The sequence below is a fragment of the Pistacia vera genome, unplaced genomic scaffold (genome assembly GCF_008641045.1).
Source record: "Pistacia vera cultivar Batoury unplaced genomic scaffold, PisVer_v2 Contig347, whole genome shotgun sequence".
Lineage (NCBI taxonomy): Eukaryota > Viridiplantae > Streptophyta > Magnoliopsida > Sapindales > Anacardiaceae > Pistacia > Pistacia vera.
In genome coordinates, this window is record NW_022196165.1 from 1,636,035 (window position 1) to 1,658,041 (window position 22,007).

Consider the following 22,007-nt stretch of genomic DNA (forward strand, 5'->3'; position numbering starts at 1 on the left):
ATACTAAATTCTTTGTCTTTTAATGCCCTTGACGTATAAATTAAGAGCACCCGATAAGATAATCCTACTAAATAATATTATTGTAAAAATATTATTGAACAAAAAATTACATGCAACGATTAATGAAGTATTTGCTGAAGCTTATTCAAAGTCTCCTAACAAAAATAAGAGTGTGATTATAAATTGTAGAGCAATTTGGATATATGATATATCACCAGAGGAAGTCAAGCCGTGTTAGTTAATTTTATGAATTAATGTGGTAGCAATACATCTTTTCTTCCGTATTTTTTATTAATAAGTATAGAAATTATAATATAAATTTCAAAAGAAAAGGAATTTTGGTTACTTTGAGATAGATAGATAGATCACTAAAGAAGGTCAAGTCAAACCGTGTTTTATAGTTGTAAAAAAAAAATGTCATCAAATTAGTTACTTAAAAAATGAAACAAAGATAAAACATGCATTGAAAATATACTAACTTCCGGTGCAATAAATTAAAAAATTCAATTATATTTCATTGAAGTGATATACTAATTTATACTCTAAATTGAAGAAATAAAATATAACTTTAACCAATACAATTGAGATCCTATGAAAAATCCTTACATACTTTTATAAATTATGTAGTGTTGGAGCTTAAATATTATTGTTAAGCCCTAAAGAGATTTTTTTTTTTTTAGAAATAAAAATAATTACGTTCATAACACTGTAGAAAAAGTTGATAGTCGTCCAAGTTAACAAGTCAATACAACTAACATAAAAACTTTCCACATTCAATTTGAAGTATATGATAAGGTAAGCTAGAAACTAAATAACAACATTTTTAAAAGGAATAGTATTTTGGAAAATAATTAATAAAAGGTCTCTTTCTATATTGTTATTTGTCTCTACTCTTTGACGTCCAAAATAGATGTGGAAATTGTAATATAACTTCCAAAAGAATAGAAATTATTGTTATTTTGAGATGGATAAATCACTAAAAAAGTCAAGTCATGTTATATAATTGTATTAAAAAGATGTGTATCACATCAGTTTCCTATCTTTTCAAAACAGATATTAATTTCTCAATCCCCTTAACACAATCAATTTATTCAATTTTTATCTCAAAATTCAATTCTTTTCATTCATTTTTAAGTGATGGAGAATTCAATAACTAAAGCACCGAGAGCTAAGAAAATGGAATAAGAACTAAATGAAAAAAAAAAAAAAAATAGAAATAACAAAGAAATAAACAATTGTGCAATTGCAAACTGTAAATTGTAAATTTTTTTTTTTCTAAAATATTTATTCAACATATATTATTTATTTTACTTCACATTGAACTTGATTCTTAACACTAATGTTTTTTGGTAAAATATTTTTAAATGTTTTCAATATTCTTAAACTATGCTATGCTAGAACATCTTGTTAAATAATATTACTATAGGAAAATTATTGAACAAAATATAATTAGTTACATATTTTGTTTTATAATGATTTGTTAAACTAGGAAGGAAGATCCAAATCATTTATTTTTTATTGCTTTTATAGAACAGGATCTTCTCTTGATATTAAGCGTTTACCTGAGTTAATAAAGTGTTTTATATATTAGCTGCATTAGTGTAATTTTTGGTTTAGTTAACACAATGGACTTTACTCTTTAGAAATTGTGAAATTTTCATTTTGTTTCACTTACAAATGAAAAGATCATCAGAGGAGCCAATCAAACCTTGTTATTTGCTTTATAACACCTTCTTTTTCTGGAATTACTATGATATTCTAATTAGCAATATATTAAATTATTGGAAGTTAAGGAAATATTGCATTCAATATATAAATTATAATGGTATGCTATTAAACTATTAGTAATATGATGACATCTTTTTTTTAAAAAAAAAAATTTTAAATGCATCTTCTTGAGAAAATAATAAAAACTTTTTTTTTAAAGAAAAACCCGATAATTGTATAAACAAACGAAAGAATACAGAGAAAAAACAATTTAAAATAATTGTTTGTGATAATCAATGGCGATACAGAAAAAAGAAAGCAAACCAATTAAGGTAATACAAGATACAAATGCAGCCTCAGAAAGCAAAAATATCAGGAAAAGCCCAGAATAAACAAACCAATGTTTCACATAGAAAACAATACGCAATTGATAGCAGCTTACAAGAGTGGAAACAACAATCAACATCATTTCACAGCCCAGAAAACCAAACATGACGCCAGCAACATTTCATAGTAACTATGTTGAATCATGCTTTGAAGGGAACACAATTAAAACATTAAATAGCAGGAGCATACAATGATTGGTGGTGGTAAGCTAGTAGTACCAAAATTCCACAAACAGTCTTATGATCAATACTACAGTCCAGGTTCCGGGAGTCAGATACCAAATCACCGCAATTAGAGACATGCAATTTCCAGAAATAGCAATGTTTGTGGGTGAGGACTTCAAAACCAGAAGTTATTCAGCAATATTTTGACAAACCTGAATTTACAGGTCCAGAGAACCCAACTGAGAACCTTCTACTCCACCAACGAAATACAAACCCTGCAGTGTAGCATTCATTGTTACAAATATTTGAATGTGAATAGGAAATAGGAGGGAAACGGTTTCTAGTGTCATCATACCAATCAACTAAACAAGAAACAGAAATAGTAAATCTTCTTTATACCTGTTGTTTACCTCACTCGAGCTCCTGCTCCAACTGAACTAACTTCAATCTACTAGATTCTAGATGAAGAACATAGGCCTGCAAAACAAACACAAATTAAATTTAAAATCCCAAACCACTTGTTGCATGCTAGGGAATCTGTTTCAAAGCAGACCTCCTCCACATTTTTTTGCAGCCGACTTTTACAAGCAGTCTCATGGTTTTGTGCAAGATGTCTTTGTATCTGCAGAATTTTGTAACAAAAAGAAGAAAGACTCATGTCATGTTAAAGGGAATATCATTTAATATACTAAAACAACCATATACAAAATTAGCCACAACCTGTGGGTCAAATTGGTCAATTGTGAGAGTCCATGCACTGAATACAGTGAAGTCAAAGGTAGTGTAATATTTCAATTCTTGGCTTTGTGCAGATATAGTTTATTTAAGGAATTTCTGAGTCAATCATGGAAAAGAGGATCAATTTGAAAATAGTTATAACTCAAGAAAGCCAGAGAAAAGAACAGAATAGTATATGCTAACATTAGCAAAATACAACTATACCAAATTACAGAGCAATTACCAAAAGTCCTAGCGAACTAATACAAAAACCACCTTCATTGCATTAATACATGAACCACTTTTTAGGAGTGTAATATTTCAAAAGTTTCAGCCAATTAGGCAAACATAAAGCAACAATAATTTTAGAGAAGAAACAAGGATCAAAGACTAAAAAGCAGAACAAGAATTTGTGAGTCTGCAGAGAACAGAAGATGCAAATAAACATGTACAATAGCTAACATGAACAAGAAAAATACAGCAGGAAAAGGAGGGGAAGAGAACCTAGAGGAGAAAAACAGTATGTACTCTTCTAATTTTCAAAGGAAATCTTTTGACAAACTAACTGATATGTCCACCCAATAATATTCATATAAATTAGAATCAGAGAGGCAAATAACCAGAAACACAATCTTACCTTATCAACAGGTTTACTTGCTTCTTGTTTGTACTTGTTAGAAGGCGGGAACGTTCCTTCGAAGTACCCTCTGACTGAAATGTTGAACAAAAGAATCATTTAGCTTGGGAATCCAAATAATGTGTCCTCTACTATCAGACCAAATAGAGTAAATGTCAATGGTCGCAACTGAGTGTCTAGTTTTGTATCCACCTCCACAATCATAGGTGTTGATGTATTCGGATTGCCATTACTTTTAAAGTTTTCCCCCCATGTGCCAAGTTGATGAATGTGTTCATAAATTCCCAATCTACTTGAGTTGGCAAACTAGGTGGACGGAGAGTTCATGCCCTTTGAATTTATGATGGGATGCAGCTCCATTAGCTTTAGACATAAACACATGTACAAGATATAGGCATAATGACAACAAGATGCAAAATTGATATAAGGGGTATTTGAGCTTGAGGTCTAAATTTGAATTAAACAAAATCAGGATTACAAAATATCAAATTGACAGAGTTCCAGTGCATAACAACTGAAGTCATGGAAACCATAAAAACTTGCTCTACTAAAGCAATAGCAACAGAGCCTAAGAGTTAAGTTCTGACATAATTTGATTAAGGTCTGAGAAGACTTCAATTTAACAATAAGCATTATCTTTTGCAGATGAAATCAACACAAGGCGAATTATTTATAAGGATGCAAAAAGACAAAAATGGATGGACTATGTGGCAGTCTAATTGTACAAATCTAGCAATCAAAGTCAAATATCTCAATGAACACCATAATCTACAATACACACTTCATCACAGGAGTTGGATGCACAAGTAGAGAAAGAAAAAGGCCTTCATTTACTGCAAAAGCAACACGAACAAGAAATCAATTTTCCATTTCTTGGTCTTCATGCTCATGATTAGAGTAAGTCACTTACTAAAATCTAAAAGCAAAACAGAGGAATTCTAAGACAATAATTTCTTTTTCATGCAACTGACTCTAAATCATAAGGGTTAGGTGAGAGTAACTTAAGTGTTTTACTTAGAATATTGACTCAAATGCATATATTAATCGTTCTTCAAAAAAGTCAATTTGCCACCTTCCTGCAACCATATTCCACCCTCTACAGCCCATCATAATTCCTATTGGGTCAGTTTCAGTGAAATTTGAATTTTACAAACGGAACCAACAGAAAAAATCAATCAAAATAAATAAAGAACTAATTGATTAAAGGCAATAATAGTAAAATGGGATTTACATACCGGGTCTTCACCCTGGCTCTTCTCACATATTAGGCTTGTGAACAAATTGAACAAGTGGTGATTCATGGCTTGGAATTGGCAACAATGCAATGAAACTGGCAAAAAATAATAATAAACGCAATGAAATTGGCAACTGAGACAATATTTGAGCAGGATGAATTGTACCTTATTTCATAAACTCACCTGGCTGGAAACTATTGGTTCATAAGGTCATAAATCCAACTTAGGAGCAAATTAAGTTACCATATTATGAGATCAAACTGTGTTATTGTATATGGAAAAAAAAGTGCCCATCAATCAGATATCATCCAGAAAATATTTGTGATAACCAATAGTGGGTTTTGTTACAATAGATCGCTGCAACAACACATCAACATGAAACTCGTAAAACAAAAACGTAAAATTTGTAATATGCACTTTTACATGGTATTATATAGCCACAGCATAGCCATAGAAAGAAAACAAACTAATTAAGCAAATAAATGAAACAAAGGCAGCCTCAGAAGGCAAAAACATCAGGAAAAGCCCAGAAAAAACAAAACAGAATTTCACATAGAAAACAAATACCCAAATAGTAGCAGCTTACAAGAGTAGAAAGAGCAATCAACATCATTTCACTGCCTAGAAAACCAAATATCACCAACATTAGATAGTAGCTATGTTGAATCACAACACAGAAAGCATCCGGCAGTAAACGATTATATAGCAGCAGCCTTCATCTAACAAATCTAATTAAATAGTTCAGCAACATAGTCTGAATTCCAGGGAAGAAAATCCAGAGAATTTCAGAATGACAGCCATCACAATATGTGTCCCCAGGCCAAGCTAAAAGGTTATCGTTAGTGTGTGCACCAGAGACCAAAAAAGACTGAAACAATCACTGTAAATTTTGCAATTCTGAACAAAGCAGGTGGTATTGTCTTCCATTGTTGGTCAGCTTGAACTTCTTTCATTACTTGGTTAGCTTCCTCCCACCGCAGAGTAATAATCCTGTTAATCCTCTCCCATAAAGAATATCTCCTTATATGTTGAACAGTTTGGCATGTTTTTGCAGTTTTTTGCTTTCCTTTCAGTCATCTGGGAGGCTGAAAACTGACTAGCATCAGAAAGAGACAATTCCACAATTCAGGAATTGAATGAATAATTCATAAAAAGAATTGTGCAACCTGATGTACACACAATATGCATGGGATGGACTGCTGCGTCAATGGGGCCTTTTATCTTCGTCAGAGGAGAAATTAAAATTATCAAATGTCTGTCACACTTTGAGGCAATGAGTTTTTTATTTTAAAGAAAAAAGAAGACTATGCCTTCACTAGATGAATGCTTGATATTAAGTAATAATAGCACTTCAAACTGCAGAACACAGAGGGCATGGCATGGATTCACCCAAATATATAATAATGCAAAACAAGACAAACCAAATATAATGACCAATATAAATTGCAGAAAGCTAGCTTCAGAAGGCAACAAAAAGTAAACTTTACCTTGAAACCATTGAACTACTATGCGGGACACTGCCACAACTATACAGAATACCATAAAGAGTTCCAAGATTTGGCATATCTTCAAGATCAGGTAAACAAGAAACCCCATAAATGATGGAGTGTAAAGCCTTGAATTTCCTCTTGGAGGGATTCCTACCAACAAGAGACATGCTACGCAAAATTTGCACAAGTCATTTTACATTTTACCATTGGAGGGATATGGGGATGTAAAAGGGAATCCTGTCAACTTGTTCCAACCTACTATAATGAGCTCATGGGTTTGAACTTAAGTCACCTTTTATGTAAGCAGATTTCAACCTCCAAGTTTCACTTAATATGTTGAAACAATCTAGAGAGTGTTTAGGATCAATATAAAGCTAACCACACACAAATAGCGAAAACAATAAAGAGAAAGAATACGCACTATTTATCTAGGCTACGTCCAGCAGAGTTAATATTATTGCAATATTTCCAATGTTTTAATACTTGACCCGGGGTGTCAACCGGCCAAGAGGCTAGGTCCTGGGTCAAGCGATTAGCGGGTTGGACCGGTGACGCCATCATGCTGATCTTAGCATCACATTGATGGCGACATCAGCATGATGATGTCATGCTAACGTCAGGATGATGTCATCAAAAATGAAAAATTAATAAATTATGGGTGAAAGGTAATTACAAAAAAGAAAAAATGAATACAACGTAACAGGGTAAAAAGCCTTGACGGCTACGAATCTTGGACAGACCTGAGAAACTAAAAAATCCCCAAAAGCGCGAAAGAAGGCCATGATATACAATCCTTACGTACCAAACAAGAAAACTACAAAAGGCTGATACAAACACCACTAAATCAGAACCTAAACCTGGACAATCAGCAGAACCAAAAAAACCAGGAAAAATCTACACGAGTGCGGCAGCAGCTCAACATTGTCCAGTCAACAGAAAATGTAGCACACACCCGCAATATGAACACATAACAGCACGCCAAAACAAAAACAAAAAGCAATGGGCAGCAACAAACACTCTACTAATCCATCTCCCAAAACAGGCCAATATGCAGTAAAACAAACCAACAACTGCACAAGAAAGCAACAGCAACAGGTCAACCCTGGGCAACACAACCTGCAGCATGCACCTGATGTCTGCAGTGTCAACAGACTATACAAAATGCACAAGGCAAGCATCAACAAAAACCAAGTAGCCCAAACAGAACAAGAACGAGAACTGTACAAGTAACCAAAAAAACTAATAATAACTATAAACCCTATGACAAAGGAACTAACCTGTGAAAGGATGCATTGCTTAATCCTGCACAAACATGGACAAAGAAACTGGAATAAGTACAAGTTCGATATTTATTCAAATAAAAAAAAAAAAAAAAAAAGTATCAGAATGTTAAAACTCTATATAACTCAACTTAATTAGATTATGTAAATGCAGAACAAGTTCCTTGGTTACACATATAACACACAAAAAGCCATCACAATGCGTTCACATCAAATGCAAATTCAGAAACTAAGACATACTTGCTCAAGTCTAAACACACACTTGAGTGCACACAGCACAAAACCATCAATACACACATGAAATAGGCAAAACTTGAACACTTATTGAGCACAGATTTCGCATACTCAATCATGACCAATACATTAATAATCAATATTCAATACTGTTAAAGTATTTGTTTTTCTTATAGAATCATAGTAACCTCTGGTCCCTCTAAAATCCATAATGCTTTAATTAAAATTTACAAACATACTAACCCACAGTAACCTGAAACACAAAATTTAGAATCTTTTTTCAAGTTAATCAAAGTAAGAATTATGGTAGAAACGTTACTAACATTAAAATCGCAGAAGAGAAGAACAAAATTTGACTGCAGATCAGAAAGAAAGGGAGGAAATCAGGGATCTGGGCAATCGGAGGGTAAAAAGAAAATAGCGTCAGAGATGGAGAGGAGAGGCTGAGAGGAGCCATAACAAGGGCATGGATCGCAGGTGGTGAGGAACGGCTCACAACGGCTAAACCCTGAAGTGCCAGTAGAAAGGTGGACCCACTATATAACAGAACAAGCACACTCCCATAAAAACCAAACCTTCGTTGTTCCCTTGCCGTGAGTGAGGGACTGATTCCACTGAAAGGGATTTTTCAATTCATGAATTGAAGATTGCAGTAAACTTATCAGTAAACTGCATAATGCTTTTGAAATTTGTAGATATATGTTACAAATAGAAACACTACATAGGGGGCAGAGTACAAATGAAAGAAAATGATGAATCAAAGCAAAAGGCTAATAGTTGACTCATAATGTACTGGTAGTATCTGGATACATCAGCATTTCAAATTTCAAACAAATAATCACAAACACAAATCCAATCTCCTTTCCCGGTTTCTCCCAAATCCAATCTTCAGTTTAAATAACATAAACCAATAATAAGTAGATAAAACTTATAAGGTAGATGAAGTGAAGATGAAATGAAACGCGAACTTCAGCGGTGGATGGCGATTGCAAGGCGGCTGGCAGCGGATGGATTTGGCACACAGGCCGCCAATCGAAGAAAGCAGTGATTGAAGAACTGAAGATGCACTGGGGGTAGATAGATGTAGTCGAATTGAGAAAATGAAAATTGAAAAGGGAATGGGAATTTTTTTAATCAGTGTGCCAGTATCCCGGTTTTGTGCCAAAACCGGTTGGACCGGCGGTTAACTACAGTAAATACCGTCCAACTGCGGGTGATATCAGGCGAACTGCGTATGCTGGTTTTTATCCCTTTAAAACCCGGCCTAGTCTCCACTTTCCGGTTAACCCGGTTATACCGGTCCACCTGGGCCGAGTTTGAAAACATTGAATATTTTCTCAATTTTCATCTTCCTTGTTATAATGAATGTAATTGTTTATGGTTTTTTATACTACTTTTAGCCATGCATTTTCAGTATAAGAACGCCCAGCCATTATTCTCATAGTGGTCGCCAACTCCAACATGTGTTACTCCTTCGGCTAGCATCCTGTCAGTTCCATTCAGTTAACAAATTCGGAAAACTAATAAATACAATCAACATTTTATACCAATAATAACAATAAAAACAATAATGGCATAGCCCTACAATAATTCTACAAGTGAAAAACATTGCAAGATCGTTCCTTGCATTATGACTTGAGATCATGGTATAATCACTTTCCTTTTGGAACAAAAAACATATTTACGTGAAATTTATTAATTAGGCTTCCCCCAAGTTTAAAAATATTAATAATAATTGGGTGATTTTCGTGGAGCTTTATTCTAAATCCTGATAAACCTATTAAATCATATAGGACAAGTTTAATACTTCACCCATAAATCATAGAGGCAGATAACAAGGTTAAAATGCATGGCTAAAAGTAATACATACATGCAGATAGCAAAGTTAAACAAAGTGGCCAAATTTTTTGAGGGCTTAACTATGAGAAAGCTACTTACTAGTTGCTCGCATATGCGTTGAGTCCATAGAAACCATTCAAAACAAGGCTCGAGAAAATAAATATGTAATAACTTTCTTCTATTATGTTTTTGGTTAATTTAACCAACTTACCGTGCCTGCTTCATTGGTCTCTTCTATATTTCCAAATGCAGGCACCAGCTATAGGTCTCAATCTCTGGTCTCTGTCCACTTTTGCGTCTGCTCCCATATAATTATCTTTGGCGTACAACAATCTAACTCCACACTTTTTCACCTTGCTAAAATCAATGCTATTCTCACTTCCATGCTCAACAAAGAACACAATGTGGCCCTCACTATTCAAACTGAGTGTAAGCAATTCAGTGGACATGATACCATAATCATATCCAACGTATACATGATCAGATTCAATAACCTCATGCCCATTATAATGAAACAAATCGCCGGAGGAAACGATGTCCTCGTTTACAAGCAAACGGAATCTAACTTTGAAGGTTCCAAGCTCTTGATAGTCTCGAAAAGATGCAGCAGCGCACAAAGTGAAACCAACTAAGTTATCATTGAGCCAACCTGCTGGAAGCTTTACCTCAAATCCAGTACTTTTAAAGCTAAACCACTCTGGAATTTTGCTTCCAGGGTAACATATACAAGCCCTTGGTGGGCTACTCCGTAGCAGGAAGTAGCGTCTCTTTACCTGTGCCAAGAAAATAATCAACTTCTACTTCCTTATTTTAACGGCACCCTTTTAAGGTTGCTTTAATGCTAATTAGGTCCTTGTAATTTAAAATGTATATATATATATATATATATATATTATAATATATATATATATATATAACGTTCTACGTGAATTTTGTGAGAACCAAGCTTAAATATCGCTAGCAGGGCACTACAAGGGTAGGGCTATTTGGCTATTTGCAGCCAATAAAAAGTTCTTGAATACCCATTTGTTAAGTACACACATCATTAAAAATTTTAAAAAAAATTTTAATCCACAACTCTAATAATTTTTATATAAAATCCGTATATTGACGTTAAATGAAATGAAAAATACATTGAAAACCAAAAAGTTTATTAGAACTGAAGAAAAAAATAATTCCTATTTGGTTATATAATGAGTGTACTTAAAAAATTGAGTATTAGAGTATAATTCTTGGTGCATAGGGCCCGAACCTAAAAAATATAATAAAATATATAAACAATCTCTCCTCACATTGATGATCAACATCACAGATCCATTTTTTAGGGAAAAAAAGAGAAAATCATTATCTTATGAAAAGAAGAGTGTGAGAAGATAGACTTACTGCTTCTTCAGGTAGAATCCTAAATTTGCATTTCTCTGAATATTGAGTAGAGCATCTGTCAAATCTGGGAGTCCATGTAATTTCAGTTTGAAACATTGATGAAGCTAATCCTCTCGAACTGAGCCCACATACTTAGGCATCGACTTGGTAGACCTGATAATGCTTCAAGAGAGGTGCAACCCTGTGCCTCATTGTCACAACTCTTGTGGAAGCTCAGGTAAGGATTTAAGCTTCTCACAGTTGCTTAAATCAAGCCTAAACCCCAGAGAGATCTTTGATGCTAACTGGTAAGCTCTCAAAATTGTTTCGGCCCAGATAAAATATGCAGTGAGTGTATTCGGCCAAGATCACTGGGTAACACTTTGATACAACAGTCAGTCAAATCTAGTTTCCACAAGCAGCAGCTCATGAAAGGATACACTAGGAAACTCAACACCTCCAATTCCTACATCTGGCGAAAGATAAAATTGAAGGTTTTCCAAACAGTTATAGATGATGGTAATTCTCTTATAGCAATTCCATCGACTTCTAGTGTCTCCAATGCTTTTAGATCTCCCAAGCTGTTAGGCAATCTATCAAGTTTTGAACAATCCGAAAGAGAGAGAGATTGAAGAGATTTCAACTCACAAATACTCTCCGGGAGACTCTCAAGCCTTGAACAGTTTTTAAGACCAATGTTACTAGTCTGAACAGGTGCCCTAATGACGGTAATTCTTTTATTGCAGTTCCATCTAAATACAACCATTTTACTGTACGAGGAGATATGGAACTGTTTTGAGATTTGAACAATTAGAGCAGATAATTGTTTGTAGAGATTTCAACTCACAAATACTTCAGGGAGACTCTCAAGCCTTAAACAGTTTTTAAGACTCAATTTTACTAGTCTGAAGAGATGGTCTAATGAGGACAATTCTTTTATTGCAGTTCCATCTAAATATAACTCTTCTACTGCACAAGGGATATATGGAATTGTTTTGAGATTTGAACAATTGGAGAGAATAACTTGTCGAAGAGATTTCAACTCACAAGTACTCTCTGGCAGACTCACTAGCCTTGAACAATCCTTAAGATTCAATATTTCTAATTTGGAAAGATCCTTTAATGGCGGCAATTCTTTTATTGCAGTTCCATCTACATATAACTCTTCTACTGTATGAGGGATATATGAAACTGTTTTCAGATTTGAGCAATTAGAGAGAATAAGTTTTCGAAGATATTTCCAATGAGTTCCGATTGATAGCCTATTCAAGTTTTTGCATTCTCGTAGATTCAGGAGAACAAGCTTATTGACATTATGGTTAGACGAGAAACTTAGATGCAAATTTGTACAACCTTCCAGAATCAAGCTCTCAAGATTTGGGATAAGTGAGAGATCAGGCACACTACGTAGATGCTTAGAGTAACTGAGGTCAATGTGTTTCAAATTAACAAGATTTTGTTTCTGTAATAAAAAATAAAATTAATTGAATTAAAAGAACATAAATATTTACAATTTAAAACACAAAATGAAAAATAAAAGTTAATTTTTTTCTTGTTTTCTTTTCTAAGTTTGTTTAACGTTACTAGAATGCATGTAGAGTGCAACAAGGTTCTTTGGATTAAAATTTGGTGGCAATGATTTGGCAGAATATCCATCCCAGCGAAGGTACCGTAGCTCAGAGAAATCAGATTTAAGGACTTCGAAACCATGTACCTTGTTATCATTCCAGCAGCCATGTACTTCCAAGAATCTTAGATTATGCATCTTCCTGAAAGCTTTAGGATTTAAATGTAGCTGTCTTACTTCGGACATATCCAAGCGCATGCCTAGAATAGCTCTGGTCCCCTAATAATCAATAGCAGATTGATGATGAGTTAGTATTACATAGCTTAATTACATTAACTGTCAAGTAATTAACACTCAAATAATATTTTATTTTTTCAACTTTCTTTTCAAAAATGTCATACATAAGACATCTTACGTTCCCACGTCACCCAATCACTTTATGAGTTGAGTTAATTCCCAATGATAACTGGAATTGAATATCCTACAAGATAATATTTCATAATATCTCATATAAAACATAGAAAAAAAAAAAATTAATGTCTTTGGCTCTCACCGCATTATTTGTCAATACTGATAAAATATCTTTATGATCCCAAAGCCGACTACGTTTGCCAGGATCATTAGTTGATTCTCCACGAACAATATCTCTACCCATTTCTTGAAGTAAATCATGCATTGTTATGGTGTTGGATGATCCAGTTAGTAGAGACCTTTTAATAAGAATATTTATATCAATGTGTGAGTGGAAGCCACAGCCATCCAAGATTGCTTCTATAAGATCTCTGTTATACCCTTTAAAGAAACAAGCAATATCCAAAAATACATTCTGCTCTTCCATATTTAGCCCATCATAACTTACTTTTAAAACCTTTTGGATATTCATATCAGGAATTCTAATTAATCTATTTATATAGCTTTCCCATTCTTTCTTTGTTCTCTCAAATAGAGAGGAACCTAAAACTTCAAGAGCAAGTGGGACACCTTTGGCATATGATAACACCCTTTTAGATAGTAGCATAAAATCTTTTGTGGGAAGGTTTTGTCTAAAGGCATATCGACTAAACAATTGGAAAGCTATATCATCCGATAATATTTCAGTCTCATATATGTAATCCACTTCACAATTTTTTAATACTTGCTTATCCCTTGTCGTTATCATGAACCGACTTCTTGAGCCCAAATACTCAAAACGTCCAATCAAAGATTCTATTTGCTTTAAATTTGTCACATCGTCAAAAACGATGAGAACTTTCTTGTAGGCAAGCCTTCTTTTGGTGAAGGTGGATCTCATATTAGCACGTTCATCCTCTAAAATTGCACAAATAAGTTTTTGGTGCAAGTCAGTTAGTCCCTTGTTTTTCTCATATTCTTCTCTAATATTTTTAACAAAGTAAGAGCTTTCAAAATGTCTAGAGATTTTATTGAATACGGCATCAACAAGAGTTGTCTTACCTATTTCACCAATACCCCAAATTCCTATCTTGCGAATACCAGCAAAACCAATGCATAATAGCCATTCAATATACTCAATTCTAGAATCGATTCCAACTAGGTTCTTGTTTTCAATTAAAGGTGAGTCCTCATTCAATCTCTCCAAAATACCTTCGACAACTTTATGCACAAGTGTAGACTCGGACCTATCAAATACGGAAAAAAAACAAAAAAAATACTTAAATTAGATAAATCAAAAAGATAAAAAGGTACATTTTCCATCCTTGTATATATGAACATATCTCAGTGCAAGAAACACTATATATATATGATAGAGTTTGAACCTTTGCACGTCCTTAACAATATAATAAATACATATGTCATATCTAAATGCAAAAAACACTAATAAAGTTATATATATATAATATCTTTCATGTATCCACTCTTTTTTAACATTTCTCTCCAAACCCTCAATTGCAAAGAACTTATCACTTGTTTTAACTTCATATTATTGGTTCTTATTATTTTTTTTTCCTTTCCCAAAGAAACCAAAAGACTTTGATATGTCAAATAACATGATTTTTTGAGTGTAAAGTAATAATCTAAGAGTACATATGGCTTAGTTTTAATATAAAATAATAATTTGCCATATATAAAGTCTACCGATATTTCTATTTAATATATCATATGTGGACTACAGTTGAGTGATACACTATTTACAAATATTAGATAGTTCAACCAATGATTGATGCTAAATTGAAACGAAGAATCAAATAAGTCAAATGAAAAACAAAAAAAAATATCAGCAGAAAATAAAGTATTAACAGTTACGTGAGACATTTGAATCAAAGCCAATAGATGGCAGCTTCTCTTAAAGCAGTCCTCCATCTCTGCAATGTTTCTTGCGAACCCTTGAAACGTTTTTCAAGCTTAGTAAATGCATCCCAAAAGTCCCAATCTGATTCCTTACATGATGGATATATCCATAGAAAACAGGGATTACAACTGACCATAACTGTTCTTGCATTCAAGGATCTTACAAGTTCTTCGAGACACCATCCGAAGAAGAATACCCTTTTGAGAAATGATCAAGGAAATCTTTGACCGTTCATTGCATCCAAAGAGATGGAGAAATTTGATCCCCTCTTTTAAGCTCGTCATCAATGAATGTATTGATCTTTTATGACACAACGCGGCATACAGATGGCTAGTAAAATTATTGCGGGTATCCTCACCTCTGAAACTAAGAAAAACATCATACTTTTCTTGAGGAGAAGCGAAAGAAGAAGCAACAGCCATTAACTTCCAGTGATGAGATACAATTAACAAAAACATAAAGAGAAACGAAGACATCATCTAATTGAGTCTTTGCATCAATCTCAAGCATTTCAACTTATCTCATTTCCTAGAAGATGCCTTGCCTTTTTCCTTTTTCTTATTGCAACCCCAACAAACAAGTAATAAGCCATTCACATCTGGAGTGATTGTGACACAAATTCATTAATTCCACACAAGAAATTCCCTAGCAAGGTTCAATTTAGTTACACCCAAAAGTTTCCAAATCATTACAATTTAATTAAATTCCAATATACCCTTCTACATTGCTCACTATTTGTGTTAACTTTGTCTCAGTAATCATAAATTGAGATGGGACCCAACATTTTGAACATGTTACTTGTGAAAAACTCCTAGAAAAATTTTGATTTTGGGGTGTGTGGAGTGCGGAATTTTGAAGTGGATTATATTATGTTTAATACTTTAATGATCAATTATATTTTTAGTACCTGTTACTTGCGAAGAAGTGAATGATTATAATTTGTTTTTGCTATTTTTTTTTCCCTGGTGAAACTGCTTCCTACAGATTGGATTTCATTTTGTAAGCTTCAAATCGATTAATAATCGGTTAACCGATATCCAACTAAATTATCAGTTCGGTTAGAAACCAGTTTATGGGGTAATCGATCCGGTTTCATTTGCTATATTGCCTGAACCGAAAAACTGGTTCAATTCAAAAACACTTATCCAGTTCGGTTAATTAGATTTTCACACCCCTATAAATAAGATGTTAGTGTATGCCTCGGGAACCAATCGTCTCATCGGTTCTAAAGTATTATGTTTTGTATATATATGTTAATATATAGATTTTGTATATAGATTTTTATCTTATCAATAGAAGAAAGTGTTCTTATTTCACATGTAGTTTATTGGTGTATATATATATATTACATGTGAAATGTCCGGATGGATACAAATCTAGAAGATCAAATCTCAAAGTATCCCCTCACAGGTAATATTAATTGGCAATAAATTACATAGTAGGTATGCTAAATGTCTCTGTAGAATATCATTTGATGGTATTAGTGAAGTGATATAAAAGTTATATCACTAGGGCATTAGCATAGATAAACGGTTATGAACTGTTTATCGAATATGACTGCTTATGATTAATCACATGGACATTTAAAATGTAGTCAATGATTCATCATAAGATCGTACTAGTATATTATTAATCCTTAGACCTGAGATTTATGGTTGGATTCTGCATAAACACATATGTACACATGGTGTATAACACGAGGCTAATCATGATTATAATAAGCTGATTTGGCCATGTGTTGTTTATGTGTGAGGACAAGTGATAGTCAAGATGAGATCTGTAACTTGATATAGATTGATATCAAGTTCCTGACAAATGTCAAGATAATTGGAAAAGGAAATTTCGGTCGGGGTATATAAATATTATCTAAAAGGTGTTTCATGGTGAACGTTCCATATATATTGATTGTCATTTGATATAAAACTAAGTAAAGATTTTTACATACCATGAATCTATTCTTAATTGGATTAGACAACGGAAAGGATTGATTACAGTGGTATGATTATAAAAAGTTCATTGAGTATATCTTCATGTGGATTTAAGGGTTATAGAGTATGCTAGATGTCTATCATAATCGGTGGAGTTTCATAAAGAGTTATAATAAAAAATATCAAAATAGACTATGATATTGGGTCCCACGGCTAGGTCACAGTGAACCTAAGAGGTCACACATAAAAACATAAGGAGAATGGAGAAATAACCAAAAAGAGTGATATCTAAGGTTGACTAGCACCTACTGAGGGTAATAAGTTTATTATATTATTATCATTGAATTAGATTCAATGGAGGGTTTATTAGTTATTATGAATAATTTAAGAATTAAATTACTAATTGGAATTAAATGGAATTCCAATTCATAATTAATCATTTTCTTTATATTAAATTGAATTTAACAATGGGCTTTAATTGTAAACATATGAACAATTTAGGATAATTGCTATGTAAACAATTTAAGTGTTAAATTTTAATTGTGATTAAATTTAATCTAATGTTATTATTTAAAGAAGTTTGACAACTTCATAATAATTATGAATTATTTACAATTCTAACAATTATGGAATTGTTTAAGAAAGTCCAAAACAATTATTGAATTGTTTACAAGGCTACATATATAAGAAAATGATATATCAATTTTGAGATAGAGATCAAAATTTCTAAGAACCTAAATGTCTCTCTTGGCCTACTTCTTCTTTTACCTTAGTATGGATATTCTTTTGTTAATTTTTTAGAAATTAAAAGTCTTCAAGATTGCTAAGGACTTAAGGGACAAGTTATACCTTACTGTTTTCAATTTGATTGAAATTTTTTGCAAAATATGAATATACATGTTATGTCTACATGCATCATATCCATGCATTCCATCTTCATTTGATTGTTTTAATGTGTGCTCTAATAAGGATACAAGTTAAGGACACTACAAAATTAATAATATAATAATATAGTAACTTATTCAATGCATATTATGTACTTAAAAAAAAAAAAAAAAATCAATGCATTGATATACTAATTTTTTTGTCTTTCAATACCCTTGACGTATGCGCTCAGAGCACACAATAAGATAATCCTACTAAATAATATTATTGCAAAAACATTATTGAACAAAAAATTACATGCAAAGATTGGTGGAGTATTCGCTGAAGCTTATTCAAAGTCTCCTAAAAAAACAAGTGTGCAATTGCAAATTGTAGAACAATTTGGATATGTCGGTAGAGGAAGTCAAGTCGTGTTAATTAATTTTATGAAATTGATGTGCTAGCAATCCATCTTTTCTTCCGTATCTTTATCAATAAGTGTAGAAATTGTAATATAAATTTCAAAAGAAAAGAAATTTTGATTACTTTGAGATAGATAGATAGATTACTAAAGAAGGTCAAGTCAAGCTGTGTTATATAACTTTATTAAAAAGATGTGGCAATACAACTGATGTAATAAATTAAAAAGTTCAGTTATATTTCATAAAAGTGATATATTAATTTAGACTCTAAATGAAGAAATAAAATATAACTTTAACCAATACAGCTGAGATCTTATGAAATCCCCACATACTTTTATAGATTATGTAGTGTTGAAACTTAAATATTATTGTTAAGCCCTAAATAGATTTTTTATTTTTTTCAGAAATAAAAATAATTACGTTCACAACACTATAGAAAAAGTTGATAGTTGTCCAAGTCAGTAAGTCAATACAACTAACATAAAAATTTTCCACATTCAATTTGAAGTATAAAATAAGACAAGCTAGAAACTAAATAACAGTATTTTAAAAGGAATAATTTTTTGGAAAATAATTAATAAAAGGTCTTTTTCTAGATTGTTGCTTATCTAAAATCTTTGACATTCAAAACAAGCATGGAAATTGTAATATAACTTCCGAAAGAATAGAAATTTTTGTTACTTTGAGATGGGTAAATCACTAAGAAATGTCAAGCCGTATTATATGGTTGTATTAAAAAGATGTGTCATCACATCAGTTTCACATCTTTTCAAAACAGATTCTAATTTCTCAATCCCCTTAACACGACCAATTTATTCAACTTTTATACCAAAAATTCAATTCTTTTCATTCATTTTGAAGTGATGGAGAATTCAATAACTAAAACACTGACAGCTATGAAAAAGGAAGAAGAATTAAATGAAAACAAAAAAAATAGAAATAACAAAGAAATAAACAATTGTGCAATTGCAAATTGTAAATTGTAAATTTTTTTTTCTTTTTTCCAAAATATTTATTCAACATATATTATTTATTTTATTTCACATTAAACTTGATTTTTGACACTAATGTTTTTTGGTAAAATATTTTGTAAATGATTTTCAATATTCTTAAACTATGCTATGGTAGAACATCTTGTTAAATAATATTGCTATAGGAACATTATTGAACAAAAAAATCAATGCAAAGATTAATTGCCCATTGGCTCAAGCTTATTCAAAGTCTCCTAAAAAACAAATGTGTGATTGCAAATTGTATTAGAAGTTTGACAAATCACTAGAGAAAGTCAAGTCGTGTTAATTGATTTTATGAAATTGATGTGCCAACAATTCTTTATCTTTGATTTCTTTATGTTATCAACAAGTGTGGAAATTGTAAAAGAAAGTCATTTATGCCTCCATCGCATTGTAGCCAAATAATTAAAATTAATTAGACACTTACATGCTGTTAGGATCCCACATCGGAATCTCACATCCACCAAGTATGGAAATTGTAATATAACTTTCAAAAGAATAGAAATTTTTGTTACTTTGAAATCGTGGATAAATCACTAAGAAAGATCAAGCCGTGTTATATGGTTATATGAAAAAAATGTATCGTCATATCAATTTCCTATCTTTTTAAAATAGACTCTAATTTCTCAATCCCTTTAACATGGCCAATTGATTCAATTTTTATCCCAAAATTCAATTCTTTTCATTCATTTTTAAGTGATGGAGAATTCAATAACTAAAGCACTAGAGAGCTAAGAAGGGAAGAAGAAATAAATGAGAAAATAAAAACAGAAATAACAAAGAAGTAAACAATTGTGCAATTGCAAATTGTAATTTTTTTTTTCTTTTTTCTAAAATATTTATTCAACATATATTATTTATTTTATTTCACATTAAACTTGATTTTTGACATTAATGTTTTTTAGTAAAATATTTGTAAATGACAAAAAATATTCTCATATTTTGTTTTATAATGATTTATTAAATTAGGAAGGGAAACTCAGTCATTTATTTTTTATTGCATTTATAGAACATGATCTTCTCCTGATATAAGTGTTTACCTAAGCTAATAAAATGTTTTATATATAAGCTGCATCAGTGTAATTTTCAGTTTAGTTAGCATAATGGACTTTGTTTTTTAGAAATTGTAAAATTTTCATTTTGTTTCACTTAGCAATATATTAAATTATTGGAAATTATGGAAATATTATATTCAATATATAAATTATAATGGTATGCTATTAAAGTATTAGTAATATGATGACATCTTTTTTCTTTTAAAAAAAAAAAAAATCCAAAATGCATCTTCTTGAGAAAATAAAAAAAAAAATTTGTAAACCGAGTAATTGTCTAAAAATATACAAAAGAAATGAGGAAAAAAAAAAACCCCAACTCTCTTACCCTAGACAGGTGAGGCCCAAGGAAGCAAACAAAGTAAAAGCCTAAAAGCTAAGGATGTACGACCCTTTGCAACAGGCTTAACAAAAAACAAGGCTGGAACAAAAAGAAACGACAATTTACAAGGCAAAACCAAGGCCAGAATAGACCAGCCTTTTTCAACTTACACGGCAGAAGCCTAAATTCTCTCTATTCCCATTAGTAGCAAACAGATGATCCATTAAACCATTAATGACTTCTTCCTCAGACCTCCTTTTGCCTGACATTATTATTATTAACAATCTTATTCTTAAACTATGTTTTAATAAAACCTCTTATTAAATAAATTATTGCAGGGACATTATTGAACAAACAATCACATCTCCTAATAAAAACAAGTATATAATTGCAGATTGTATTGCAATATGGACAGACCACTGAAAGAGGTTAAGTCGTGTTAATTGATTTTATGAAATTGATGAGCCAACAATTCCCCATCTTTTCTTTCGTATATATCTTATCAATAAGTGTGGAAATTGTAATATAACTTCCAAAAAAATAGAAATTTTTGTTACTTTAAAATGGATAAATCACTGAAAGAGGTCAAACTACATTATATGGTGATATTAAAAAGAGTTTTCATAGAAGAAATACACAAAATGATTGTCTAAGCAAAGAGTGCACAACCACAAGAAGCCTAAAATCTTTTGATCATATACAAAAAGAAAAGCAAGAGAGGAACGCCATAAAACTCTGTCCATCTCTCCCAACGGCAGCCCAAAAAAAAAAAAAAAAACACAATGAACAAAGGACAGCCTCGCTTCCCACACCAAAGCCACAACCGAGAGTGCAACTGTTCCACTGTCTATGCTTACAATGCAGCACCTGATTTGGCATTGTTTAAGGTCACCATGGTCACACCTGCTAGCTTCTCCCAACCTTGGCACAAGATTTGGCAATATGTATCTTGAAGATCAGGCAAACAAGAAACCTCATAAATGATTGACTAAAAAGCCTTGAATTTCCTACTGAAATTTATAAATATATATTTAAAAACTATTTATGCTATAAATGTAATTTTATCAATATATTTTGAACTTTCATATTATAAATTTTATTTAAATTAGTTATTATATTATTATGAAATTTGAATATAATTATTTTGTTCAATCCAATATGGTCCCAAACATAATACAATATCTTATCACACACACATGTATATATTCAATCCAATAGAATCATTTTAGGACTTTCATGTCTACACATGCTTCTAAACCGCCCTTGGTGGGGCAACTAAATGAGTTGAGCTGGTTGTGAGGACAGATTTGAGGAGCAAATAAATGGTGCCACTTATAATGGCATGTGGAGATGATAGAGAGAATGATAGTTGGACTGGCATATCGCATGATTTCTGATATGACTAACACAAAACAATAAAGATGATGAAGATAAACAAATTTTACTTCTTGTGAACACCCTCAATCTTCTTGTTTCTTA

General features: G+C 32.1%; 3 protein-coding genes and 1 long non-coding RNA gene across 4 annotated transcripts in view; all 4 read right to left on the reverse strand.

Moving 5' to 3' along the window:
- Positions 1 to 2,110: 2,110 nt before the first annotated feature.
- On the reverse strand, positions 2,111 to 2,808 carry LOC116139142. Its single transcript, XR_004129401.1, has 2 exons — positions 2,658 to 2,808; positions 2,111 to 2,533 (listed from the first exon to the last, which is right to left on the reverse strand). It is a non-coding gene; the product is annotated as an uncharacterized LOC116139142 (long non-coding RNA).
- A 33-nt stretch (positions 2,809 to 2,841) lies between these two features.
- On the reverse strand, positions 2,842 to 9,915 carry LOC116139115. Its single transcript, XM_031424788.1, has 5 exons — positions 9,902 to 9,915; positions 8,175 to 8,465; positions 7,615 to 7,639; positions 3,613 to 3,686; positions 2,842 to 2,888 (listed from the first exon to the last, which is right to left on the reverse strand). Exons 1-5 carry the CDS (start codon positions 9,913 to 9,915, stop codon positions 2,852 to 2,854), a joined length of 441 nt encoding a protein of 146 aa, XP_031280648.1. The 3' UTR covers positions 2,842 to 2,851.
- On the reverse strand, positions 9,912 to 12,877 carry LOC116139116 (disease resistance-like protein DSC1). Its single transcript, XM_031424789.1, has 4 exons — positions 12,632 to 12,877; positions 11,900 to 12,514; positions 11,558 to 11,842; positions 9,912 to 10,463 (listed from the first exon to the last, which is right to left on the reverse strand). Exons 1-4 carry the CDS (start codon positions 12,875 to 12,877, stop codon positions 9,912 to 9,914), a joined length of 1,698 nt encoding a protein of 565 aa, XP_031280649.1.
- The window catches only part of LOC116139137 (TMV resistance protein N-like), a 40,302-nt gene continuing 30,943 nt past the window's right edge, over positions 12,649 to 22,007 (reverse strand). The window contains exon 2 of the mRNA XM_031424810.1: positions 12,649 to 12,898. Within this exon, the coding sequence (XP_031280670.1) occupies positions 12,880 to 12,898 (19 nt within the window). The 3' untranslated portion in view covers positions 12,649 to 12,879. The remainder of the gene's footprint in view (positions 12,899 to 22,007) is intronic.